At 37.8% G+C, this 27,725-nt stretch overlaps 3 protein-coding genes across 6 annotated transcripts; 1 reads left to right on the top strand and 2 right to left on the bottom strand.

The window, feature by feature from the left end:
- The first annotated feature begins 7,025 nt into the window (after positions 1-7,025).
- Positions 7,026-25,440, top strand: LOC122302768 (ABC transporter I family member 11, chloroplastic). Of its 4 annotated transcripts, none has more exons than XR_006240519.1 (11): positions 7,026-7,179; positions 7,283-7,343; positions 7,899-7,978; positions 8,610-8,661; positions 8,824-8,957; positions 9,333-9,447; positions 9,589-9,675; positions 9,850-9,898; positions 10,410-10,494; positions 11,210-11,387; positions 25,022-25,440. XR_006240519.1 is itself a non-coding variant. In XM_043114183.1 (11 exons), exons 1-10 carry the CDS (start codon positions 7,088-7,090, stop codon positions 11,286-11,288), a joined length of 834 nt encoding a protein of 277 aa, XP_042970117.1. In that variant the 5' UTR covers positions 7,026-7,087; the 3' UTR covers positions 11,289-11,328; positions 25,022-25,440. The 4 variants fall into 4 exon arrangements, 2 of the variants coding, with proteins under 2 accessions (XP_042970117.1, XP_042970116.1); XR_006240517.1 differs by having other exon boundaries at positions 11,210-11,356; XM_043114183.1 differs by having other exon boundaries at positions 11,210-11,328.
- Positions 12,312-22,189, bottom strand: LOC122302769 (protein LAZY 1-like). The gene is made up of 3 exons (XM_043114184.1): positions 22,059-22,189; positions 21,124-21,400; positions 12,312-12,628 (listed from the first exon to the last, which is right to left on the bottom strand). The coding sequence occupies exons 1-3, from the start codon at positions 22,170-22,172 to the stop codon at positions 12,609-12,611; spliced, it is 411 nt and encodes a 136-aa protein (XP_042970118.1). The 5' UTR covers positions 22,173-22,189; the 3' UTR covers positions 12,312-12,608.
- LOC122302354 (protein LAZY 1-like) lies at positions 22,190-23,931 on the bottom strand. The gene is made up of 4 exons (XM_043113563.1): positions 23,575-23,931; positions 23,419-23,485; positions 22,261-22,840; positions 22,190-22,196 (listed from the first exon to the last, which is right to left on the bottom strand). Exons 1-4 carry the CDS (start codon positions 23,578-23,580, stop codon positions 22,190-22,192), a joined length of 660 nt encoding a protein of 219 aa, XP_042969497.1. The 5' UTR covers positions 23,581-23,931.
- Positions 25,441-27,725: the final 2,285 nt, after the last annotated feature.

A 27,725-nucleotide genomic window follows, 5' to 3' on the forward strand; every position in this document is an offset into this window, starting at 1 on the left:
AACAGGTTGAAGATGAGCAAGTTTTTCAATTTCTTCTTGGCTTGAACGATTCTTTTGCTTCTCTCCGAACTCAAATCTTGGCCATGGATCCCCTTCCCTCTATCAGTAAAGTGTTCTCATTGTTTTCCAAGAGGAACAACAGAGGTTGCTTCACATTCACACCCCTCCATCCGAAAGCTTAGCCCTGGCCGTGCATCCCTCTGGTAGACCCAAACCCACCTTCAAATGTACTGTATGTGGCCAGGATGGTCATACACGTGATCGGTGCTGGAAAATAGTGGGTTACCCACCCGGACGAGAGCCACGACCCAAGCCTCAGCCCTCCATCCTTGGTCAAGCTCAATCGTCGGCCCACCAGCTCTCCTCCACCCACTCGGCGTCGAGCCCTGTTCCTGGTCTCTCACCGGACCTCTATCAGAAGCTCATCTCCTTGCTAGCGCCGGTGACCCCATCTCCTTCCTCTTCCACTGCCCATTTTTTCGGTAACAGCTTCTCTACTTCTCCCTCTGTTTTTCCATTTAATCGGGATCGTCATTGGGTGATAGATAGTGGTGCAAGCCATCACATTTGTCATAAAAAATCCTGCTTCCGTGATTTGCAAAGACTGGAAACCAGTCATTTCGTACGGCTTCCGAATGGACATGAAGTCCCAGCCGAAGGCATCGGGACATGCCTTCTTTGTCCTCTTCTTACTTTATCAAATGTCTATTATATCCCTAATTTTTCTTTTAATCTCTTATCTATTTCCCAACTCACTCTCTAGAATTCTTGTGTTATTTTATTTTCTTCTAACACTTGTATTTTTCAGGACCCACAATTGATGAGGCCGATTGGAACAGGTGATCTTTGCAATGGACTCTACGTGTATCGCCCTGAACCTTCTCTTGCATTCGCTGCCCCCACTACCGATAATAAGCTTCTATGGCATCAACGTCTAGGTCATCTCTCTAGTTTTATTATTCCCAATCTTTTTAATTCTCCTTGTATTCTTTCTGATTGCGACATTTGTGCTCGTTCTAAGCACACCAGATTGTCTTTTTCTAATTCTTCAAATAAAAGTATTTTTCCTTGTAATCGTATTTACTGTGATATTTGGGGTGGCTATCATACTTCTTCTTTATGTGGGACTCATTATTTTCTCACTATTGTCGATGATTTTTCTCGCACTACTTGGATATATCTCATGCGTTTTAAATCTGAAGCCTGTACTCATTTAACGCATTTTTTCGCTCTTGTTCAAAATCAATTTAATACCACCGTTAAAATCATTCGAACTGATAATGGACAATAATTTTTATCTCATCAATTTCAAAATTATCTCAAGGACCACGGCATCATTCATGAACGTACCTGTGTTGAAACTTCTCAACAAAATGGTGTTGCGGAGCATAAACATCAGCACCTTCTTAATGTTGCTCGAAGCCTTCGCTTTCAAGCCCACCTACCCTTAAAATTTTGGGGTGATTGCGTCCTCACTGCTGCTTATCTCATCAATCGTACTCCTAGTCGTATTCTCCAAAATAAATCCCCTTTTGAAACTCTTTTTGACAAACCACCCAACTATGATCACCTACACGTGTTCGGGTGCCTTTGCTATGCTCAAACTCTATCTGCGCATTGTGACAAATTTTCTCCCCGTGCTACCCAATGTGTTTTTTTAGGCTATCCCAGTACTCATAAAGCCTACAAACTCTACAATCTTGCCACTCAATCTATTTTTTACTCCCGTGATGTCACCTTTCATGAGCAACAATTTCCCTTCCAACATATTTCTGACTCTCCTTCCCAATCCTCTCCCATCATTCCTCTTCCTGTTCCTGAACCTATAGCTCCCTCTTCTTCCCCCTCTGATCTTCCCAATATCTCCTCTTCTCCATCTCCATCACTTCCCTCTCCTCCTCCCTCACCTGCCCCTCATCCTCATCGCACCATTACTTGCCCCGCCTATCTCCACGACTATATATGTCCCACCTTACATATGGAGTCCACGGCATCCTCACCTGCTCCACGGGTCTCAGGTACTGCTCATCCTCTATCTGCTTTTCTTTCATATTCTCGTTTTTCTTCTTCCCATATTTCTTATTTAACTGCTCTTACCACTTGTATTGATCCCACCTGTTATTCTGAGGCTATTCGTCACTCTCATTGGCGTGAGGCCATGTCTTCTGAACTTCGAGCCTTAGAAGCCAACTCGACTTCGACTCTTGAGTTTCTTCCTCCTGGTAAAAAACCCATTGGCTGCAAATGGGTCTTCAAAACTAAACTCAAAGCTGATGGTTCTATTGAATGGTACAAAGCTCGTCTTGTTGTCAAGGGCTATACTCAAATTGAAGGCCTTGATTATCATGAGACTTTTGCTCCTGTTGCAAAAATGACCACTGTAAGGTGCTTGTTAGTTGTTGCCGCCTCCAAACATTGGATTATTCATCAACTCGACGTCAATAATGCCTTCTTGCATGGCGATCTTGATGAAGAAGTCTACATGACCCCACCCCCCGGATATTGCTCCAAGGGGGAGACCCGTGTCTGTCGCCTCAGAAAATCCCTTTATGGCCTTAAACAAGCCTCCAGGAACTGATTTTTTAAACTAACTAATGTGTTTCTTGATGCAGGTTTTCATCAGTCTCAGGCTGATCATTCTTTATTTACTTTTGTCACCTACACTAGAATCACTCTTGTCCTTATTTATGTTGACGATATTTTAGTCGCTGGTAATGACATCTCTCAGATCGAGTTTTTCAAACACGTTCTCTCTACTCATTTCAAGACTAAGGATCTTGGTTCTTTGAAGTATTTTCTTGGTCTCGAAGTTGCCCAGTCTCCTAATGGCATCTTCCTTAATTAGCGCAAATATGCTCTTGACATACTCTCTGACAGTGGCCAACTTGGTGCCCGGACTGCTTCTTTTCCCATGGAACAACATCTGAAACTTAGTCCTCAAGACGGTGATTTACTTCCTTACCCTTGTTCCTACCGTCGTCTTATCTACCTTACCATTACCAGACTGGACATTGTTTATGCTGTTAACATTCTCAGTCAGTTCATGCATGCTCCTCAGGTTCCTCACATGACTGCAGCTATTCGAGTTCTCCGCTACCTCAAAGCCAGCCCTGGCCAAGGCCTCTTCTTTCCTTCCTTTACCAGCCTCCATGTCACAGCATACACTGATTCTGATTGGGCCAGTTGTCCCACTACTCGTCGTTCAACTACCGGCTACTTTATTCAGATAGGTCCGAGTCCCATCTCCTGGCGTACAAAAAAACAGACTACTGTGGCACGCTCTTCCGCTGAAGCCGAGTATCGAGCTATGGCTGTCACTACCTGTAAGCTCACCTGGCTCAAACAGCTTCTCACTGATTTTGGTCTTTCTCATCTTGAACCTTTCACCTTACATTGTGATAATTAGTCTACTCTTTACATTGCTCACAATCCTGTCTTTCATGAGCGCACCAAACACATTGAGATTGATTGTCAATTTGTTCGTGATAAGATTCATTTTGGTCTCCTCAAAGCTGTTCACACCTCTTCCCACGATCAAGTTGCCGATATATTCACTAAAGCTTTAGGCCAGGATCTCTTTCATCATTTTTCGTGCAAGTTGGGCATTACGGATCTCCATGCGCCAACTTGAGGGGGAGTATTGACAGCTATGAATATTTCCATATGTACATTACCATATATTTAGCCTCCAAGAAATCAGCACCAATTAGTTTCCTACCATATGTGATTATTTCCATTTTAGTTCATTGTAAACATCTATTTATTTGTAACTCATTACCGAGCAATACAAGATATTCTACCCAAATAATTCTCTTCTCTTTAGTTTTAACAAATTGTTATTTGGTATCTTCCCATCTCCATAGTGTTGCCTGACAATAACCATAATGTTGATATCCACAATAAAAATTAAAATTCTCAAAATATATAACAGAGAAAAAAAAAATCAGAAAAATGACCAAGTCCAGATGCTTAACTTCTTTTTCTAGTCTCAACACAAACGTCAAAACATAAGCATAGTGTCATGGAAATGTGAGAGAGATGAAGTTCATTGAGGCTAACACCTCTTGGATTGGCTATTCATGGGCTCTTATTACTGAAAGAAGCTTAAAAACTTCCAACGTGAAATTCATCGCATGAGAGTTGGAATTGAGAAAAACAATTCCTACCATTGGGAATACACTCTTCAAGCACAAGGTAATCTCAATGTTTGTCTAAAAAATTGAAGGCCTGCAACATCTGACTGCAAAGCTGTATGTATGTGATGCTTTCTGGTTAATTCAACACGATGCTTATAGCAAATATTGGGACATCTTGACAGTCAATTACTGCATGCTATTGTTGCATAAGCCATAAAGCATTTTTTTTTGCTCTGCTCTCATTCTCTTTTAGCTTTTAGAGAAAATTAATATGGAATGAGGACATCAAAATTTTCGAGCATAGGTGCTGTCACAAAGTAAATGTAAAAGCAATCAACGAGAAACCCCATAACTTCAAGGTACTTCATAATGTCCATGTCAGAGACCATCCTTACAATAACAGACCTTGATGTCGACATGGTTTACTCGCACTCTATAAAATTACTTGCATGTTTCTGTTTACACAGGCTCCAGTACATGCAGAAGATGTAAAGGACTGCTAATAAAAATTCTTTTACCCTGACTAACCGCTGCAGTCCTGCCAAACATGAACCATATGTAGCAGCACCTGGATAAATCCCTCTCCAGCATCATTTATCGAGGTAAAGAACACAATGGAATTTCAGGACTAAGAGCATTAGTAATAGCCTCAATAAATTTTGACTAAAATTTAGCTAGAAAATTCATTTTTATAAATTTTAGCTAGTCACTTTTTACAACACTAAATAATAGACTCAATAAATTTTTCACTATTCTATTAAAATATTGATTTTTAACTTTTCATTATTTTAATTCTAATTGTTGTAGCATTAAAATCTTTCACTATACTATACTAAAATTTTGTAAAGGAACCTGCGGACATCAAAATCTAATAAAAAAAATTTTCCATTACTCCATAAAAAACAAATTCTAGAAAAGAATCTGAAGACGTTGATTCCAGTTGCGTAGCCCAAGAATGAGGAAGAAGAACAAAACAAGCACGAAACGAAATGAAGCCGTCAGTGAGAATATAATTTTTTATGCCAAAATATTATTTTGGCCCCAGCGCCATCAATGGCTCAATATATTTGGCCAATGAAAATATTGAAAGTTAAATTTACTGTTCATTTGTTGAGCCCACTAGAGTCTCATTTTGTGCAATTTAGTTAAACTTTAGTCAAATTTTGTATTTTTTTAGCCCATTACCAGTTCTCTAATTGTCCTGCATTTTTCTCCCAACGGCATCTGACAGAAACTATGTATCCATAGAATTTATCTTCACTCTCTTTGCACAGAGAATTCTTCTTCCTGCCCCATTTTTCTGTGACATATAACAGCATTACCGTCCACCTCTGTTTATTATAGATCTAAATACCAACACTAGTGAATTCAACAACTGAACACTTCCATGTCTTAATTCAAGTATTTTCCTTGGTTGTCTCATATCAAGAGGTGTTCTAGCACTTATACATTGCAAGTGCTTTTCTCTTGGGTAGAACTAAAAGACTAGAGATTGTCAAAGACCCCAAAACTGACTCAACATGGAAATTTATTCAAAGACCAAACGTTGGTTGATTTTGTACTGCTAATCTGCACCATAATGGGAAAGGAAAAGTCTAATTGTAAGCACACTTGTGCATTAATATGTGCACTAATTTATTCTGATTGGTCAAAAAGTATATTTTATTAAAAATAGTGTTAATTTAACTTTTAAACATGAAAGAATCAGTATTGGTACACAAATTAGTATGCGACTTTATTTGTATATAGTAAAACTCAATGAGAAAAGGGTACGAGCCTTCAAACTATTTGGCAACAGGTAAAGCGCATAACGTGCTCGAGGGTGAGGTCAAAGGGTCTGACTGATTTTCGCAAGTAAAAAATAAACGCAGAGAAACCACAAAACTTTCTCCGAGGCACGTTCATGGTGGGCTTGATCAGAGTGCCGGAGTCAGGACTCGGTACAAACCAAAAGAAATCTGCAAAAGTAGTGGGACCTTATTATATGACTTCGGTAAGAGTCACCCCCGAAAAGTAGTGGCATCCAAAAATTTTAACAGAACTGCTAGATGCAGTCGGCACATGTAAGCGGAATGTAAACGGTTGTACGGAATGAATAAAAAAAATTATAAAATAATTCACTTTTTTATAAAATAAAATTATAAAAAAAATTATAAAATAATTTTTTTTCATATGGGTCCCATATTAATTCACTTTTTTCAAAACGACTGCACGCCACTTGCATAACCACGACTGCAAATATCATTTCTCAAATTTTAATAAAAAGAGTGTGAGAAACCAATTTCCAATAACTTTTTTTTAAACCCTCCAAAACTTCACAGTTCAAGGCTGACATTATTAAATAACGAGATTGTTATAAATATATTAAAAGAAAATTATCAATTAATGTACTTTAATATAATATATTAGATCTATTTTATTAAAAAAATAATTTTATAATATAACATGCTATATTAAATTACGTTAATTTATAAATTTATATTTGTAAAATTTCTTTATACTAAAACATTTTTTTATTTAAATTTGATATCTAAATATTACACACAATTATTTTTAGAAAAGAAAAGAAAAGAAATAAGAGGTTAAAATAAGGCCGTCTATTTTTATGAGCAATACTACACAACTTCTTAACTTCCACACACTATTTTTTTTCAAATCTTTTATATATTTTTTAATTTTTTTGAGTTTTTTTAAATTAATTAAATTTTTTATTCATTATTTATATATTAAATATTTGATAAAAGAAAAAAATAAAAATAAAAATAAAATAAGTGTAGTATGTGGAGGTTGTGTGAATAATAAGAAGGTGAATAGATTTTTTCTATTTTTATTGAAAGGAAAAGAGTAGCCCAATTTCAGAGGCCTATTATTAAAGCCCGAATCTTCATTATATCGCCAATCTGACCGAGATTCAAGCCAACCCTGAAGCCCAAAGTCCTTCACTGCAGGAGATGGCGAGTTCAGTCACCGATTTGTCCCTCAGAGGCTTGACAGCTCTCGAAAGAGTACCAATCCTGATCACACCCAAGTCCTCCTCCCCCAGGCAACCTTTACGCCTTCACACTTGCTGGAATCACTTTCTCTATGCTTGATTTGAAATTATCTGCGACTTTGATTGACGTAGAATTTTGGATTTTCTCTTCCAGTTGTTTGATTTTCCGAAGAAAACGGCTTTCCAGAATTGCATGTGATTACTCCTGCTTTGAAGTGAGTTTCCGCTTATTTTTTTTGTCATTTTTATTTTACCATTCTGTAGTTTCTGATTGAGGTCTTCATCACAAATTCTGAACACATCGAAGTTAGTGGCAGTGGAAATGTATGTAATTATGGGGTTTATGTTGAAAGTACAGTCCAACTGGCTAAAATACTGAATTATAGTTCTCGTGAAATTGCTACTTGTTAAAGAGAGCAATGTTTTGATAATAGATAACGTTACAACTGTTTTTTTTTTTAACATACGTGGTAAGCATTTCTGTCCAAATAGCGATTAAAATACATGGATAAAGTGGTAAATGTTGATTCTTGAATCGAAAGATTCTAAAAAATTTCCTCTTGCGTTGCTTTAGTAGGTAGAAGGTGTTATGTTTCTTGCATCCTGCGGCTAGAGGCTTTTACCTTTATGACGGAAATCTGATTTAATGGTTTTGAGTATGTAGTTGCATGCTTTGGCAGTAAATATCGCTTTCATGTTTGCTAGTATTTGAATTTGAAGTGAAAGTGCAGGAAGTTACTGAAACGATAGTTTTATTTTTTATTTTCAAGGTTAGGGATGTTAGCTATCGACCCCCGGGGACCCAGCTCAACCTTCTGAATGCAGTTAGTTTTTCCCTTCCAGAGAAAAGGTACACATTTATCGTCGCTTTTTTATGTGTATGATTCAACAGAATAAGATTAACAAAAATGTTGGAAGTTTGGGATCTTCCTTACAAATGGCTCTATATAGGACTTCCCAGGGTAAGGTATCATTCATGGATCATCCTCTCCATCACATCTATCACCAGGCTTTTTAAAGGTTGTTTTCCATATTTCTTATGACCGTCTAGTAGAATCAGATTATGAAGTAGGTCAAACTGTTTTTTTAAGGTTGGAGCCATGGTAATTTGGAGACCCTTTCTCATACTCAGATTCTTTAGCCGACGTAACATGTTAAAAAAAGCCTGAAACTTGAAGATCATGAGTGTTCAATGGATGAGCTTAGAATTTTTTTTTCAGGACTTTATTTCATTGGTTGATTGTAATAGACTTCAATGGCATGAATATTCATGACTTCCTTGTATCACCAGTCTAACAACTATAGGCGGTGTTCTTGTATACGCCCTATGTACTTGACTTACCTACGTTGTATCATCAATAAAATTATTATTTACCAATAAAAAGAAACGATTGAAACATATTCATGATTAGTAACTTTGAATTTCTGACAAAGCAATACCTCAAATTTGTGGGATAATTTGTTCAAGTCAATTGCTGCAGCTTTGGTCTAATATTTGGACGAAGTGGAAGTGGAAAAACTACACTTCTGCAGGTATATACCACTTTTCAAGCATGTGCTAGCATGCTTTGAGTAAGACAATTTAAACTATCTATATAACCTGCTGATCAAAAATAAATTGAACAATTTATATTAACCCATCCCTCTTTTGTTATTCAATGACTTGTGTAAGTTGCAATTATTTCCATCTTGCAGCTTCTTGCAGGGCTGAGTAAACCAACTTCAGGATCCATTTGTATTCAAAGATATGGGAATGATGGCAATCCAAATCAATCTCCTGAACCTGTACTCCCTGAGAGAGTTGGAATTGTCTTTCAGTTTCCTGAGAGGTATTAATTATTAAATGGAGAGAAGAAAAGTTATTTTCTTTTTCCTGTCCTCAATGCTCAGTAAAATGAAGTGTGGTCTTATAATGCTATAAGCTTATGGTTACGTCAAATAGATTAAATCATTAGAATCCATCCAAAAACTTAATTAGTTTGTAACCTATTTATTTATTTTTAACTAATATAGGTTTTCCATGGTGGTACTTTAGCTTTGCATGCATGATTTACTTATCAAAAAAGTATTGCACGCATTATTGCTGGCGCAATTCTTGAGTTTCTTGTTGCATTGACTAAAAGTTGCACTCTTCCCAAATTTCTTATGGCATTGTTGGGTTTCTTGTTCTTTAATTATTAAGAGTGTGTCATTGTGAAAGATAGGTACTTTATAGCAGATAACGTGCTTGATGAAGTTACATTTGGGTGGCCAAGACAAAGGGGTGACCTCCAATTCAAGGAACATCTTGCTTTGAGACTCCAAAGAGCGATTAATTGGGTATTTGTGTAATCTGAGTATCAACAAATTTTCTCCTATTTGCTGCTCCCTTACATATTTTGTGCTCATTATTTGTTAAGTCTTTGTTAATTATATCATACCATGCATATTGTCCTTATCTAAACTCTTTGATGACGACAGGTAGGTTTAAATGGGATCTCCTTGGACAAAGATCCTCATACCCTTAGTGGTGGCTATAAACGTCGGCTTGCCTTGGCAATTCAACTAGTAAGTACCTAGATATTGATATAAATGCTTGCAAACACAACATGCTTGTGAAAATACACATAAAGACACATGCAAGTGACACCTTAGTCTTTCAGTTTCATGAGATAACCTTTTACATAGCTCCTTAGGTGTGACATAAATTGAAACATAATTATTGGCTACTCTATTCTTCAGGTAGAAATCCCAGATTTATTGATACTGGATGAGCCTCTTGCTGGTCTAGGTATGGAGATGCATATGGTCCTGTTCATTTCAGAATATTGGTTGTTTTTCCAACTTGCAGGCTCATGGAATCCAAGTGGGCCCATGATTTACAAACATATGGAATTTCATAAGAGTTCATCTAATAATCATGCATTCCTTCTCCTTTCAATGTTCTGAAAATTTTTATGCTAAAATGCTTGCAAAACATTTATTAGCTGTTGATAGTTAAGAAGGACCTGCTCTTTGTGTTGAATTAAAATTCATGTGGTAGCCAAACTAGTCCATTTTTCTTAACTAAAGTACTGAGTCGACTTTGGTGTGGTGATAATTAAGTTTTGGTCACAGTTGAACCAGTGGCTCCAAAGTTTAGGAATTTTCTTTTTACTTGCCAATGGGTTCGATGAAGAACCTTGTTTGGAATTTTTTTCAACTTTGTCTTATGATCCTCTTTCTTCTTTCTGATCTTTAGTTTACTACCTTTTATATATACTCTTGTACGTTTAATTTTTTTTAAATGCTGCTTTGATCAGATTGGAAAGCACGCGCAGATGTTGTGAAGCTTTTGAAGGTTCTGAAGAAAGAGTTAACTATACTAGTTGTCAGCCATGACCTCAAGTCTGCCTTTCCCTTTCCTCTTTTATATTGTGTACTCTAAAAGAAATTATTGTTCTTATGTTGTGTTTCTTGTTACTACTAATTGCACTTAAAATCAGCATGTTTTCTTAAATTGGACTTGATGGCTAAAAATCTAATATTTTAAGTTGAAAGGGGATTTCATTCATCCACAGGAAAATTGAGTTAAATTTTAATAATTTTTTTTGTAACTCTCACTGCTCTTGCTTGAACTCCAACGTTGTGTTGATGGCTGACATGCCAATATCATAGCTGACACCACCGCCCTTCCCAAGAAAAAAAAGAAAAAGACGTTCAAATATGAACTTCCTAAATTTTCCTTATTTCATATAAGTATGAGCATTTTCATTATATTTTAAAATGTAGTAGATCTATATGAATGCCATCAGAAGCAGGTGACCTGATTTTAAGTTCTATTTAAGGTGCAGTGGAGTGGGTTTCAAAATTATTGATCTCACAATGGCTGATAGGAAACGACCAAATCCTTTTTGTCTAAGTTTACTATATATCTTGAACCTATTACTAATTTCATTGATGATTTCCACAACACTGTACAACATACCTTAAGTAATTGGTAAAGAGAAGTCAAGGTTTTTTTTTGAGATTCTCTTGTTCTCTCCTCTCTATAATTTTATGCAATTTTCTTTTTTCTTCATATTTTGTTCGTTTTCTCATGAACTTCTTGTGCGCCTTTCAGAGAGTTAGCAACTCTAGTCGATCGGTCCTGGAGGATGGAAATGGGCGGAATTCTTACGGAAGAGCTTGTGCCAGTTTAAATCTGGAAATATGATTTTGCCATCATCAACATCAGATGCTGTGAGGTTTGCCCCTGATGCTATCAGTGGTTCGTTTGCGTATCATCTTGGCATATTAGTGTATGATATGAATTTTCAAGTATTCTTTTTTTATTATTTAAAAAAAATCCACTTAAAAAAGCGAGAGGGTTGAAAAAATAAACTTTTATCAGGCAATTAAGGCTATCACCTCCACAACGGTTCTTTCAGCTCCAATAATTTACAATCAATCATGAACTTATTAATAGAGGGCAGAGGCTCTTGTCTTGCAATTGAAATGATTGAACTACGTTGTACTGAGTTGAGCTAGAATCTTAGTGCTTGAAATGGACACAAGGCGCCTAAACTATAAACACCAAAAGTTGAAATGTATTAAAGCATTTTTTAAATACAAAAGCTGAAGGTTTGATTACTGATAAAAAAAAAAAAAAATACAAAAGCTGAAGGTTACAGAGTCTGGCCATGTTTGGCTAATCAATTTTTGTGAATTTGTTTTTAGCAAAATTTTGAGATATGTTTTTTATTGGGTTTTGTGAAGGTGGATAGGAAAATTTGGATAATTTTTTCTTGAAATATGTCTTGTTTTGGGATTTGTGAAAGTAGATGGGAACAGTTAAAATTTGTTTGAATATAATTTTTTAAGTTTAAGTGCTTGGAAAGAGGCATAGCCCAAGTACATAGGAAAAATAGAAATATAATTTTTTAAGGATATTTGTGTTTTGGCTTTAGTAAAAGTTGTTTTGGTTTTTGCGTTTTTGAAATTTTACTGAAATATAGGCAAATGATTGGATAAAAAGTTGAAATAGTAAATTTTTTTAGATTGAAAGGTATTTGGTTTGAAGTTGAAAAACTTTTTTGTAAACTTTTGAAAAATGGACTTAACCAAACATGGCCTCTAGTTCTCATATTGTTTGACTTCATTAAGGGGAATGGATGCAGATGACTACTTATGCATACATTGTAGTCAATGTTTAAGAAAAGAATGAAGTGCTCCACATGACAAAATAGGCAATGATATGGGAAGGGTCTTCTTGCTTAAATCCTGGGATTTTCTTAATAATACAGATAATACTTTGGGTAATCAAGTTACCCAAACTACCATTATTAGGAGGCTTACATGAAAATAGTCACAGCTTTATTAACACACTGAGGAAGATAAGACATGCCTTCTTGACCCTTGACTTTCTTTTGAGTCCTCATTGCTTTATCACTCACAACATAACAATATGTATAATCAAACACTGCATTTACGTTCTTACTTACGAGGATGACGGCATGTTTATCTTATTTCAAATCCAGTCACTAAAGCTCCAACACCAAGTCTACAATGCCAACAGTGGAACTGTGTTAGATGTATAAATCAGTAAAGTAAGAAATCTTTGCACTGCTACTGTCTGGCAACAATTATTGTCCAAAATGAAGTTGCACAAATGAAAAAAGTATGCCAAATTGTATTTACATGACGTGACCATTTGACAAACAATTGTTAGCATGATAAGATATCTAGAAATATCATCAAGTTGAACGAATAATGGATCGTGAAATCATATATTCTTTTTTTTTTTTGATAAATAAAAGATAAATATTATTGCTCAAAATATAATAGGCGTGACCCGTGTACACAGGAAGTATACATAAGATACCTAGATACATTCTATGCTCAAGAAATTAAAGATAAAAAATCATGAACATTGTCCCCATTTAGTACAATAGCGGAGAACCAAAGCATTAAAGTTTGAAAACAGAAGTTCTTTAGCTCCTCCATGTTGCGTTCCTTGTTTTCAAAGCAACGCGAGTTTCTTTCCGACCAAACACACCACATGATATATAATGGGATCATCTTCCATACTGCTGCTACTTGTTGGCTACCTTGTAACTTCCTCCAGCACCCCAACAGATCCACCACCCTCAAAGGCATAACCCATGCAACATCGACCCTTTGGAAAATCTTGTCCCATATCTCCCTTGTGACCTCACAATGTAATAGAAGGTGGTTCACAGATTCTCCATTCTTTTTGCACATATAACACCAATCCATCACTACACACCCCATCTTCCTCAAATTATCAGTGGTCAAGATCTTCCCAAAAGCTGCGTTCCAAACAAAGAAGGCTACTTTGGAGGGCACGCGAGACTGCCAAATATTCTTCCAAGGGAACGGAGGATCACCCTGTGCAAAAATTTGTGTGATCAAAATTTTGTAATATGCCTTTACAGTAAATTTCTTATGATTATTAGACCTCCACTTTACATGATCACCCTGTGCCATGGGATTCCCCATTGAGTATAGGAGGCTGAGAAAATCTGATATAGACGATAGTTCCCAATCATGAAAGTCCCTGTTGAAAAGAACATTCCACTTAATAGTGCCATGATAAAGAGATCGCATATCCGCCACTGAAGCCTCCCTATTGGCAGCAATATGGTAAAGGTTCGGAAAAGCTCTTTCCAATGCTTGATCTCCACACCACACATCCTGCCAGAAACTGATTCTATTGCCTTCTCCCGCAACGAATCGAATATGTTTCTCGAAACAAAGCCACCCCCTCCTTATAAACTTCCATAATCCCACACCATAACCCCCACTCCCTTCATTAGAACACCAACCGCCCCAGGCAGTTCCATAACGAGCTACAATGATTTCCTTCCACAATGCATCCCCTTCAGTATGATATCTCCATAACCATTTCCCCAATAGAGCTTTATTAAAAGTTCTCAAGTCACACACTCCCAGCCCCCCATGTACAATTGGAGCACAAACTGTCTTCCATTTGACCAGATGGAATTTCTTCTCCTCTCTCATGCCTCCCCATAAAAACGCCCTAAAGATTTTCTCAATTCTGTTCCCCACCCCTGCTGGCAAAGGAAACAATGATAGCAAATAAGTGGGGAGGTTCGTAAGTGTGCTCTTAATGAGAGTGAGTCGGCCCCCTTTCGATAAATACATCCGTTTCCAGCCGGCCAACCTTTTCTCTATCTTTTCCACTACCCCATCCCAAATAGTTCTAGCCTTAAAAGATGCTCCCAGAGGAAGGCCCAAATACTTCAAAGGCAAAGAAGACACCTGACAGTCTAGGTAGCTTGCTAAGCTGCGTGTGTTTGAGACTGCACCCACTAGAACCATCTCAGATTTGCCAAGATTCACCTTGAGTCCCGATACTGCTTCAAAGCAGAGTAACAGTGCCCATAGAGTTTGAATATGGTTCCTATTCGCTTCACAAAAGAGTAGGGTGTCATTTGCAAATAGTAGATGAGAAATCATGACCGTGCCATTACGCACCTTGAAGCCAGATAAGAAACCTCCGCTAATAGTTGCTTGCACCATCTGGCTAAGAGCCTCCATAACTATAACAAACAAGAGGGGAGATAAAGGATCTCCTTGCCTCAAACCTCGAGAACTGTCAAAAAAACCAGTAAGTGTACCATTAACTAGAATTGAAAACCGAGCTGTTGAAATGCAATGACGCATCCAAGCAATCCACCTATCACCAAAACCACACCTCCTAAGCATATATAAAAGGAAATCCCAATTCACATGGTCATAGGCCTTCTCCATGTCAAGCTTGCATAATATGCCTGGTTCACCCTCCCTCAATCTGTGATCCAAGCATTCATTTGCAATGAGCACCAAGTCAAGAATTTGTCTTCCACGAATAAAGCATTCTGGGGTTTGGAGATAATATGTTCCAACACCGGGCTTAGATGGTTGGCAAGGACCTTCGATATAATCTTGTATACTCCACTGATCAGGCTTATAGGGCGGAACTCCTCAATAATCGAAGCCCCATGTCTCTTAGGGATGAGAGCAATGACTGTCGCATTGAGAGATTTTTCAAACTTTTGGAGCAAATGAAATTAACTAAAGACTTGCATTACATCACCTTTAATGATGTCCCAACAAGTTTGAAAGAATCCCATTGAGAAACCATCCGGTCCCGGCACTTTATCCTTGGCCATACCAGAAATGACCTTGTAAATCTCGTCTTCCTCAAAAGATATCTCCAAGACATTCACACTTTGAGGATCAGTTGTTTTAAAGGACAGAGCGTCCAGCGTTGGCCTCCAACCAGCTGGTTCAAAAAGAAGGCGCTCATAATAATTCACAATGTGGTCTTCTAGTTCAGAAGGAGAAGAGAGCACCTGGTTATCTGTGTGTAGTGACTCAATAGCATTATTGCGCCGGTGTGAATTAGCTACTCTGTGAAAATACTTCGTGCATTTGTCACCTTCTTTCAGCCAAAGAGCTCTGGATTTTTGACGCCACGAGATCTCCTCTGATACCAAGACCCTCTCCAAATTTGCCATAATCGTGCCCTTCCTCGTAAGCACCTCTTCCGAGGTATCTCCCAATAGTTCCCTCCTTTCTAATTCTTGTAGTTCCTCCATGAGTGTAGATTTCTGATTATCAGTGTGGCCAAAAACTTCCAAGTACCACTTCTTTAGGTCTTGTTTTAGAGCCTTCAACTTACCTGCAAGAATAAAACTTGGTGTACCAATGAATTGATACGAGGACCATCTCTACAAATCCATCCGCTGCAAGCCACATGTTTTCAAACTTGAAGTACCGCCGACCACTATGAATGCCCCCATAATCTAATAAAATAGGATAATGATCTGAGCTTACTCGGGCTAGCCGTTTCTAGCAAACCTTCGGGTAGTGTGCTTCCCATGAGGGAGATACCAAGAATCTATCTAGTTTCGACCAAACCCGTCCGTTTGACCAAGTGAACTCACCCCCTGTTAGGGGGGGGGTTCATGAGGTCTAGCTCAAAAATGAACTCGGAGAACTCCTCCATAGCCACAGAATTTCGGAAATGCCCTGATCTCTCACTAGGGAAGCTTGTGATGTTGTAATCCCCCCCATGCACCATGGTATATCCCAAACAGAATGCAAATCCGCCAGCTCTTCCCATAACCTCCTCCTTTCCCTATCCACATTAGGCCCGTATGAGCCTACGAATGCCCATTCCCAACCATCAACCACGTTTTTAAAACATGATGCTACCGAATACTCCCCGATATACTCCTCAATTGCTTCAACCACTCTTTTGTCCCACATTAATAATACTCCGCCAGAGGCTCCCAATGACGCTAGGTAGGCCCACCCCACATACGAGCACCCCCATAAACTCCGCATAATTTTCCTACCAATGAATCTTAGTTTAGTTTCTTGAAAGCACACCACATCCCCCTTCCACATCCGCAATAGAGATTTGATACAAAGGCATTTATTGCGGTCATTGAGCCCCCGTATGTTCCAAGAAATAATCTTAGGCTGCATGTAAACCGAGATTGCCCCTCCCTTTCACTCTATCCCTACCTCCGCTTCCCTCCTTCACATCATAATTAATGGAACACGTAAGCCTTTTTAATTCCCTATTCTGCTTTGTATCTGACTTCGATCGCCTTTCTTCAATTGCCATAAGAAGGGCCATAAATTTATCTTCATCGCCTTCATACGAGATCCCAATAACGGCTTGTATCTCCTCCACCTTTTTGAAAACCCAGTTAGAAGGACATCTCCCAGTCTTAAAGGTAGGTGGAATTGTGCATAATGGGGTTAGCACAGTCCCCTCCCCACCAAAGCAATCGGTGTCAACCAGTGCCAGTTGTAGGGGCACTAAATTTGAATCTGTATCACAGATTCGATTATTCTCCTCACTTTGTTGACATAGATTCGAATATTCTCCTCCCTGAATCTGTATTTCATCAAGAATATTGACATCCTGTCGTCTAAAACCATCACTCCCCTCCATTTCTCGAGAAAACCCACCTAACGGAGAGCCCGAAAACCCAGTTCCACTCATCGGGGTTTCAACCGGCGTCGGAGAGGCGATGAAGCCTTCGTCCGTCTCAGGCAACCTAGTCTGTGTTATTTCTAGCCCCTCCATTTCTCGAGAAAACCCACCTAACGGAGACCCCGAAAACCTAATTCCGCTCACCAGCGTTTCGACCGGCGTCAGAGAGGCGGCGAAGCCTTCGTCCGTCTTAGGCGACCTGGTCTGTGTTATTTCTGGTGTCATACTGGCCACCCATGGTTCATATGATGGCTTCTCTTCACTGCGCACGGCGTTAGTATTGTACTCTAACGTTGTCGGTGCATCATCCGGCACATCTGGCTTCTCCGGCATACCTTCCTACCCCCCTGTCCCCGCCGGCATACCCCCCTCCTCCCCTTGACCCATCACCTGAAGTTGAGAAGTTGAAGAGGCATCGACGTTCGAATGTGACCCATCAGCGCTAGGTCTGTTTCCTGTGCTGGGCTGTATTACGGGTTGGGCCTGGGCCAGGGCCTGGGCTGGGGGGCTTGAATGTCCTTCCTGAGGCCCGACTGTCACCAGTCCCTTTCCCTTAGCATGAAACCCACCCATCTGAGTCCCTTTTTCATGGCCCATCTCCTCACTTTCACTTATTTCCTCAACGCAGCGTTTCAGCAGTCCCATGTTCATCTGCAATGTCCCCACTTGTTTCTCCATTTCAGCCAGTGCATGCAGAATGCTTTCCATATTAGGCCCCGACACCCTCCTGTCATTCTCTCCATAATTCTGAGCTTTCACCGAAGGAGAAGGCTCACCTGTCCTCTCAAAATATTTTGGGGCTCGAGACAAAGCTTCTCTGTATGACAATGGAGGATGAACCTGCGATGGAGGAGCAAGCTGAGACGATGTTGGTCACCACTGAAGATTTCCTCTGTTTTTTCTTTCCACAACAGAGGATGGTGCGGCAAGTTCCTTCAATAAATCTTCGAAATTCCTCCACCCTACCCCCCTTCTCCCTTCCAGTATCACTAACATACCACGTCTCCTCCCTTGACCAAACTCCGATAATGATAAAAAAATCCCATGGGAGTTACGCTGCCTCTGTAATACCAGAACTTGAGCCCCACTGCGTCTCGATCTGATGAACTCAGATGAACCCCCATAGCCTAGAGCTTCCTGCACTATGGCAGCCAACCAACCCATAGAAGTTTGAGCTATGGAGATATGATTCACTGAGCGACAACTACTCTCTGTGCATCTCCACCATTTCTCATTTATCTTTTCAAACTCAAAGCACTTCTATTCAACCAAAATGTTTCTCAAACTCCCCATCCCAACGTAATTTCTTCTAATAATGAGACAACCTGTGTTAAACACCACTAATCACCACCATCGAAGACATGGAGGTGAACCTAACGAAAGAAAACCTTGGATTTCTCTTGGTTGTACAGAGAGAAAATCAGAGGAGAGAGAAAATCCTGTTCAAACAGGATATGATAGAAGAATCTGGAAATAATCATATATTCATGACATCACAGAGTAACTGTTTTTATTTTCTTTATGATATTATATCTTCCAATTCCTCTTTATCTTTGTGCATTTTCAGTTGTTAGGAAAAAAACAATTCTGTGAATCTTCAAAAGCTTCATGGGAAGATAACAGGAAATACTTTGTACCTTGAAATATCTTGTTAAATTGATGTTGATATAACATTTCCATCACTTCAATTATTGGGAAGGTACACTTTCCACTCTTCGACTAATAAATGATTCACACTATGTACTGCAAACTACCAACAGTACGCGTACTGCTAAAATCTGACAAATTGTACCCTCATCCAATTCTAACTGTGAAGATGAATGGAAAATAGATCAAATGGGTGAAAAACATGCTTCGTGAGTGGAAGGCGGACATAGTGTGATACAGGAAACCAAGCTGAAATTTATCCCTAGGAGAGTTGTTGGGAGTTTATGGAGCTGTACTTATGTGGATTGGGTTTATCTTGCTTTTGAAAGGGCCTCAGGTGGTGTTTTGGTGATGTGGGATAGAGGGGGTGGTGGAGAAATTGGAAGAATTTATTAGGGAGTATACTGTGGCATGTTCCTTTAGGAATGTTGATGATAATTATTTATGGGCTTTTGCTGGTATTTACAGACCGAATATGGACAGCAGTAGAAAAATTTTATGGGAAGAACTTGCTGGAATTCATAGCTGGTGTAACTTACCATGATGCATAGGTGGTGATTTTAATGTATGATGCATAGGTTGTGATTTTAATGTTACAAGGTTTCCTAGTGAATGCTCTGGTGACAGCAGATTACGACCAGCAATGACAGAATTTTCGGTGTGTTTTTTACTTCGGTTTGATGGATATTCCTCTCATGGGTGGTGCTTATACATGGTCCAATAATCATATGTGGTCTAGATTGGACAGATTTTTAGTATCACCAGAGGGGGAAACTCACTATCCGGAGCTTTGTCAAAAGAGGCTGCCTTGTCTATGCTCGGGTCATTTCTCATTATTAATAGATTGTGGAGGTATTCAGGAAGGGCATTGGTAATTTAAGTTCAAAAACATGGGCTGAAAACTGAAGGTTTTGTGGAAAGATTCTTATCAGATTAATGGCATCTCCAGCTTCATTTTTATATGTAAATTGAAAGCTCTTAAAAATGATTTAAAGTTATGGAATACTCATTCTTTTAGTGATGTAGGAGACCGTAAAAAGTCCATGCTAGAGGAGCTTTAGGAAGTAGAGAGGACTCAGACAAGGAGGGCTCTTTCTATGGAGGAAGCATCTTGGAAGGTTGAGCTAAAGGTAGAATTATCTTGGCATAAAAAATCAAGAGCTTTATGGTTGAAAGAAGGAGACCGTAGAACAAAGTTCTTTCACAAAGTGGCCAACTCCCCATAGGAGAACTGACACCATTGAGATGCTAAAAATAGACGGAGTGGACTGTATGGAGGCTCTTGTGATTAGGGAGCATATTGTGGGATTTTTTAAACACTTAGATCTCATTTGGTTACACAGATGAGATAGATAAGATAAAAATTGAAAGTTGAATAAAATATTATTATAATATAATTTTTGTGTTGGGATTTGAGAAAATTGAATTGTTTATTATATTTTGTGTGGGATTTTGGAAAAGTTGTAATGTTTATATGAGATGAAATGAGATGGTTTGGTCTATGTAACCAAACTAGGCCTTACTTTTTGAACAAATGGGATGGTGGCCAAAACTCGGTGGACTAGCCTTTGAGTCTATCGATCCACAGTATGTCTCGTGGCTAGAGTGGCCTTTTGAGGAGTGAGGCCCACATTGTGGTAAGGGGAATGGTCAAAGATAAAGCACCTGACCCCAACGGCTATTCTATGGGATTTTTTCAAACTTGTTGGGATGTGGTGAGGGTGGATTTAATGAAAGTGTTCCGAGAATTCTTTTTAGTCCTGAAATTTGAGAAAAGCCTCAATGCCACATTTATAGCACTCATTCCTAAGAGGATTGGAGCCTCAGAGGTGAAGGATTACCGGTCCATTAGCCTTATGAATGGGATATATAAAATTATTTCTAAGGTGCTTGCCAATCGCTTAGGAGAGGTTCTGGGGAGGATCATTACAAAACCCCAAAATGCTTTTGTTAAAGATAGGATCTTAATAGAGAGTGCACATTGTAACTTTTTGGCAGTTTGAAGGTGTAATGTGTTAGTAGTGCTCATAGTTTGGAGGTGTATAATGTAAAATGCCTATCAGTTGGATAGTGAAATGTGTATTCTCAGTTTTTCTTTCTCTTTTCCTTTGTTTTTTCTTTTTTTTGGTTTTTTTTGTTTTGGGGGGGGGGGGGGGGAGATCCACATCTATTTGACTATTTCACTATCTATTCAAGCATAGGATTGAAGTGTCTCCTTTCTCAGAAACTCATGATCAGAGTATTCTTACTTAAGAAATTGAGTTTTTGTTAAATGTTCCTATTCTGGAATCTCAGATAGGTTGGATTTCTCCCAGATGTTTTGTAATGGTAAAGCACATATGTAATGGTAAAGCACATAAATTGATACTTACATTCTGCATCTGTCTTGATCCAATGCTCTTTTGCACTTAAATTACTGCCGTGCAGCCTGTCTTGAGGTGGTTTCAAGTTGGACTTATGACATGGGATCCCCATCTTTGACATGGACCCTAGAGTAAAGCCATTGTTGTCTGCACCTGGGTACATATGCTCTTTATTGTTGTAGCAGCGGTTGGGAGCATTATTGACCTTATTTGTGTGGGAATCAGCAAAATCTCTTGCAGCTATAGTGGTTTCAGGATGGATTTTTTTGTGGAACATACGAATGACCTGCATGCCACATATAAAGAAGCTAACATCTCTTGTGGACAGATTTTAGATCCATTTAATGCACTGTGGAGGCACAACTCTTAATTAAATTGTGGTCAAGGTCAAATGATACATAAAGAGTACAATACATCCTTAAAAGTTATCGATTGGTTTGAGGGATAAACATTTTTCCCGTTGGATATTAAGATTGTTAGATAACATGTTTCGCATTGCTACTGTGCTTTGTATTCGTTATTGTTGACTTTGATTGGAGGATCCTTAGCGTGACAGCCTTTGTTGTGCTTTCAAAATAGTATTCTTTCTTCCTTTTTGTGGGTTGGGGGTGGGGGGTTAAGGTAAGTTATAATAAAAGCACTAATTACTATTAGATCTCTTGCTAGCAAGATTGCTTTGGTCATCTAATATCATCTAATTATTTTTTTTGCCCATTAAAAAAAAATCTATATCATCTAATTATTTTTTTTGCCCATTAAAAAAAAATCTAACTCTTTTGTTTAACTTCAGTATATCCTAATTGTCTGGTAATGTGCGTAGAGGAGGAATTCACATTGAGCTTATTAGACTATAGTCTATAAGTGATTACAATGCAGTGTTATTAGTATAAGGATTATGTCTAGACCCACGGGTTCTCTGAATACTCTAGTTCTGAAAAACCAACCTTGCGGAGTATCTTCTTGGTTGAAATGGATTCAGCTGCATCTCCACTATTAGAAGGGACCGAGTTCCTTGAAGAAGCATGGAGCTTTTTAAGCATCTTCTTCACGTGATGCATGGCGGACTTTTGTGCTTTCATGGCCTGCATATTCCCCCCCTCAATTTTCTCTGTGTCTTTCTCATTTGTCATTTTCGTCCTAAGAAACAGCTCTTCAAGTGATGTCTTCTCTTTCTTTACTTCTTTTCTCGTTTCTGGAAGTTCAATTGACGAGCCAAATAGATATCCTTGGAGTGGACATACCAAAATCTTCTCATAACATTCGGTTTCAGCCTCGTCCATTAGCTTGCCACTGAGTGTAATAGTGCTAGCATGACTGTTCCTCCCAGATGAGACGTCCCCACACTCTTCTTTAGTTTCAGCCTCAAGGAACTTCTCCAGCTCATAGTTGATGAGCTTCAAGTCATTGTCTGTCAGTTCTGTTTTGCTCTCAGTTATGCTCTCCAGAGGCATGGCAAACGTAGGTGTTGCAGGCTCATTAATAATTGGTTCCAGGTTGAGAGTTCCAATCGTGAGGAAGCCATGGAAGAGCTCGCAGATCACAGCAGATGTTTCTTCTTGTACCTTATCTTCCTCTCTTTTGGCTTCAGTATCAGAAAAATATTTCTCACATTCATGTTTGGCTTGGTTGAAGGATCTGGGTCCATATGTGGAGCCAAAGCTTGGCTTCATATGGGTATCTTGGTCATCAAGTGATGGCTGCGCTGAAAGGCAGATGCAAGGGTTTCCTGAAATCAGAATTACAAAAGGCGTTAGGATATTGATGAAAATAATTAGGGAAGACAGACCTTCTTATGAGCAAGACGTGTGTATTCTTTTTGTTTTTTTGTTTTCTCTTTGGTGCTTTGGGAAGGGGAATGTGGACCAATCTAGTGGCTGCTCCATTCCAGACATGTATGCCTGTTAGTGCTCTGAGGCTTGAATAATTTCTTCTGTGATCTAAGTGGAAAGTATGGAATTTAGAACAAAGTGGCCCCAACACTTATTGCTGAGGACCTGAACCCAGTGGCCCTGTGCCCGCAGAAGGTTGGTGGCTCATCCAACTTGGTTGCCACAATGCTAAATCGCCGAAAAGGTTAGATGTTTCTTACACAAAAGGTTGCTTATGTTTTTAAATGCTGAAGAATTACTCTTACAAAAACAATCTTTAAGAGTTACTGAATTGCACCAGTAAACAGGTGCTGATGCATAATTGCATTGTAAGACATTGAGCATAAGTCATGGTTGTGTAGCAAATTTAATATCTGATAATTTATGTATTGATGATGTATGCCTTAAGGAAGGTTGATGAGGACTGTTTGAATACCAATTATGAAATCCTTGATAGGCTCGATGCTACTATTCCGAAATTTATGGTGCATCCAGTCCAGTAACTGCAGTGGTCACAGGAAAAGATGAATCAGAGGACTGAATAGTGAAAATATTAGTGTTATTCCAAGTTTGGTAGAGTTTCCAGACTTACCTTCATTTTGATCTCTTTCAAGGATTTGATCTTAGATCTCCAGGTGCTATAGGAGATGGAAATAGAGGTAGACTTAGATTGCAATGGAGTTGGGCCTCTAAAGGGAGAACTTAGGATTTCTAAAGAGCAGGAGGAGGATCTGTTTAAGAAAACTGTTAACAAGTTGTAAGTTCTGGTGGAAGGATCTGGGATAGATATGAATAGAGAGAAACATTTAGAAAGATACAAGATTGTAGTTGGCTGTTCATTTCAAGATCAAATCATGTGGACAAATAGGAGTAGTTTTTTGAGACCCACACAGTGTTGCCACCCAAAGCATGCCTGGGGTAGTTGCACGGGCATATTAATGAATATATAATTAGCCACAGGGATATTAAAACTGGTATAACAATGAATCTTTCATTTTGGTTGCATCCAATAAAAGTGTTTGTTTCAGATGCAAATAAGCACATTCAATTACAGATGGACATGGCGTGCTGAGATGGATGGATAGACGTATTTAAATCTCTACACATCTAACCTTTGCCTGTAATCATGATAGATCATGTTATTTGTTTGTACTTCACAAGGAATTTGGTTAGGAGGCCAACTGTGATTGATTTTATAGTGCTGACTGTTGTTTTCTGAGAAGATGATTAAATTTTTAATATATTTTATTCATTAATAATTGGTAGGGCATGCTATGGTTAATATATTCTTTGTTGAAAAGATTATAGGATGCACTTGTCCTACTGTGATTTCCTCGGTTGGGTAGGCTGGGTCATTGCAAGTATTTGTCTTAGGACCTGAGCTGTTCTGCTATAAATCTCATATATTTTTCATCAATTTTATACTCGTTTATATTTTTGTGCATGGCCACCTTACAAAGACAATTATATCACATTAGAAACTTGTAGTGAGTGTTCTTTAATTCAGAGTTGTCAGCATGTAGAGGATCCCATGGTTGCACTTGCCGTGTAAAATTTAGATCGGTCAAATATCTCTATAGCTTTTCTTTTTAATGGATTTTTGTTTTCCTTTGATGCTATCTCAGTGATAGTGGAAATACTTGAAGGTTTATTGCTGGTTTTATATAGTGGCTACTAATATTTGTGAATACTATTACAAAGCTGTTCAATGGATGCTCGGTACCATCAATGACCAAGTCTTTCATCAGTTCCCCGATTCCAGAAAAACCTTGAATAGAACAAGGATGTAATTTGGTTAAGTTTGCCTATAAGATCCATAATAGCCATGGTTTCAGACCATTTGGTGTAAGCAGTATACATTTGGGACCCAGGACAGACACGAGGGGTTTTTCCCCCAAGTTATCACTTCGACATAACTCTACTTGCACGTTTGATGGATTAAATTTTTCGCTTTCCATGCATTGCTGTCGTGAAAGCCATTTGGCCATAATATTCTCTGGCATTTATAATTTTATAGTTGAACTATATTCTCAATGCAGGCATGATTGTGACGTTAATGACTATATAAGCTTGTCTGCCCAGCTGCCTTGATTGCTATATCGACTGTTTTGACTGTGCATGGAGGAATCACCATGACAGGATTGCCAGCCATGAAATTTTAAGATTACCCCACTCTGATTTTCGGATGTTAAAGTGAGCTGGGAAGGAGAAAGCTGTTGTAGGCTTGGAGACAAAACCCACACAGCCATCTTTAATCCCACAGAAAGTGAAATGAGTTTTTGGTAAAACTTGATGCAATTATGTATAGTTGTGTAATTTTCATCCCGTGTGACTCTATTCTGTAAATTTTGATTTTTAACCGTAAAAACCCTTGACTGGAAAATTTTCCTTGGATTTTGTTTTGGGAACTACTACAACTTTACTATTGTTGGACAGGAGATGCCCTCATTTTTCCTTATTCAGCTTGAGAATTATACCAACGAATTCCTTAGTCAGGCAATAATACCTTTGCATGCCATCAAATCTACATTAAGGTCTTAGCAGCATAAAAATGAATTATTTTTGGTGCTATCAATCATATTCTATATTGGAGTGGTTGATTATAGGCATCATCATCGACCATCTGTGGAATCAGGAGATATGATCAATCCAAATGGTCCAATCTTGTTTCCTTTTGTTCTAGTGCCGTACAGCATCTTTCTTGCCCTTGAAATAAATAAAAAATAAAAAATTTGAACAAGGGAACGTCCGTGTTCCTACCCTCTCTATAATTATCGACCATAATGAAGGTCAGACAAGCTTACACATATCTATGAGTGTCCTACCCAATTAGGGTGAAGTAGGTGCCCCCGAGGCATCCTCATTTTCAGCTAGCCGACGATCAGATATAAAACGTAAGATTTGCCACTTTTGGAGGATACCCATTCTAAATTTCACGCCAGAACAAAGACTTGAGTCTGCACAGGTATGGCTCATTTTTGTGGGCTCTTTTCATATTATTTTAAGGGGTCATAAAGATCCATTTCCCAATGACAGAAGGTCACCATGTGAACTCCATGTGATTATTTTACAATATATTTTTGACTAACTTTTGCCAATTTGATTTATCTTGTCCCCTTAATCTACTTGTTTAGATTGCAATTAGGAAGTCGATCAGGTCAATGTCACGTCTCACTCTCACCTAATGTATTTGATTGTTTTGCCCTTCCTAGACACAAATCTTGGCACAATGACATTAGTCACATTACTAAATCTAGAGTTTTCTTGGTTGATTCTGGAAACAAAAATATATATACATAATATCTTTTAATACTATCTAAAAATTCATAATAATAGACAAAATAAAATCATTAATTATATCTATCATTATCTAAAAATTTTGACGGATTTACTAAAGAAAATATAATACATTATTTATGTGAATTTTAACATAAAAAATATATATTGATATTTTAAATTTTTATAAATATAATAAAATTTTCTTTGTATTTATATAATATCTTGTAAGGAGCAGAACTAAAAAAAAAAAACTCGTGTTACCGTGTAGAAGAGTTCCTCATCCTGAGTCTAGTCTTGAAATGCCATCACCGTCACCTCGCCTTCTCACGGGATAGTGGGCTTAATTTCAAAGATGGGAGAATTGGGTCCACTTTAAAGTTTTAAACGACTGGGCCAATGTGTTCGTCTCTAAATGTTTCGATTATTAATACATTTGGGCCCAAAATGGTATAAATCCGGCCCCACCGAAACACACGTTACTTGAAAACAGATATTCGAATATTTTTTTCCCCTCCATTTATTTTCAGTAATCCATGTGGACCATGTCCCATCACTGATTTCTGGAATTTTTAAATTCAAAATGAAGCTTTATGCATCTTTTATAAAACAGAAATGCTAAACAGATCGAACGTGGATCCCGAATTTACATTCGGATTTATTTATTTATTTAGTAATTAAAGTAATATTTTTTTAAAGATGTTATGAATTTTTTTATTTTAAAAAAATATTTAAAAATATAAAAAAATAATTAAAATAAAAAAAATAAAAAAACTTCTTCTACCTTTCTCGATAATCTTCAAGTCCTACTCTTTACAAAAATAAGAGATCTTTATTATTAAAAATTTATTTTTTTACTTTTGGCAAGAGCTTAGGTAAATTTTATGCATTTAAGACTTATTTTTAGCATTATTTTAAATAAATATCGTGTATTTATTAGTTACTGTCGTATGTTAAGGATGATATTTTTCACAATAAATGGATGCAGCCGTAAATAAATACTTCAAAATCCATGAATCATAATTCTAAGTCAGGGTTTGTTTTTCTTTATGCAAAATTTTAAGGTAAGTTTAGTTGAGTTTTAAATAATAATATTTTATAATTTTTATTGAGATTAATTTAATTTTTTTATTTGAGATGTGTTTAATTTTTTAGATTAAAATGTTTAAAATAAATTAAATAAGTTTAATTTTTTTTATAAAAAATTAAAAAAATAATAAATTTTATCAATAATTAGTTCAAGACGGTCGAGTAATATTTGTTTAGAGAGAGATCTTACCCTTCATGTTTTTATACTTTTTAATTAATTTATTTTATATTTAATAATTAAAAAAGTGATTATTAATAAAATTATGTCTTTTTTTTAATAATTAAGGATTTTAAAAAAACAATTAAAAGAATAATTCCCACATTTGTGCTAGCGTGTAATGTGATTTGCTAGCACCATCATTTTTTAAAGAAAAATAC

The sequence above is a fragment of the Carya illinoinensis genome, chromosome 3 (assembly GCF_018687715.1).
Source record: "Carya illinoinensis cultivar Pawnee chromosome 3, C.illinoinensisPawnee_v1, whole genome shotgun sequence".
NCBI classification, from domain to species: domain Eukaryota; kingdom Viridiplantae; phylum Streptophyta; class Magnoliopsida; order Fagales; family Juglandaceae; genus Carya; species Carya illinoinensis.

Bases quoted from the DNA above. Each gene is read 5' to 3' on its own strand.
- LOC122302768 (XM_043114183.1), top strand. From the start codon at position 7,088: ATGGCGAGTTCAGTCACCGATTTGTCCCTCAGAGGCTTGACAGCTCTC. The intron at 7,979-8,609 runs GTACACATTTAT...CAATTGCTGCAG, and splicing joins TTTTCCCTTCCAGAGAAAAG to CTTTGGTCTAATATTTGGAC. The intron at 9,448-9,588 runs GTATTTGTGTAA...TGATGACGACAG, and splicing joins TCCAAAGAGCGATTAATTGG to GTAGGTTTAAATGGGATCTC.
- LOC122302769 (XM_043114184.1), bottom strand. From the start codon at position 22,172: ATGCATCACGTGAAGAAGATGCTTAAAAAGCTCCATGCTTCTTCAAGG. The intron at 21,401-22,058 runs GTTGGTTTTTCA...TGTGGCATGCAG, and splicing joins CCAAGAAGATACTCCGCAAG to GTCATTCGTATGTTCCACAA. The intron at 12,629-21,123 runs GTAAGTATCAAT...TTGGCATTGTAG, and splicing joins GATCAAGACAGATGCAGAAT to ACTTGGTGTTGGAGCTTTAG.
- LOC122302354 (XM_043113563.1), bottom strand. The intron at 22,841-23,418 runs GTATTCAAACAG...TTCTGATTTCAG, and splicing joins TATCAAGGATTTCATAATTG to GAAACCCTTGCATCTGCCTT.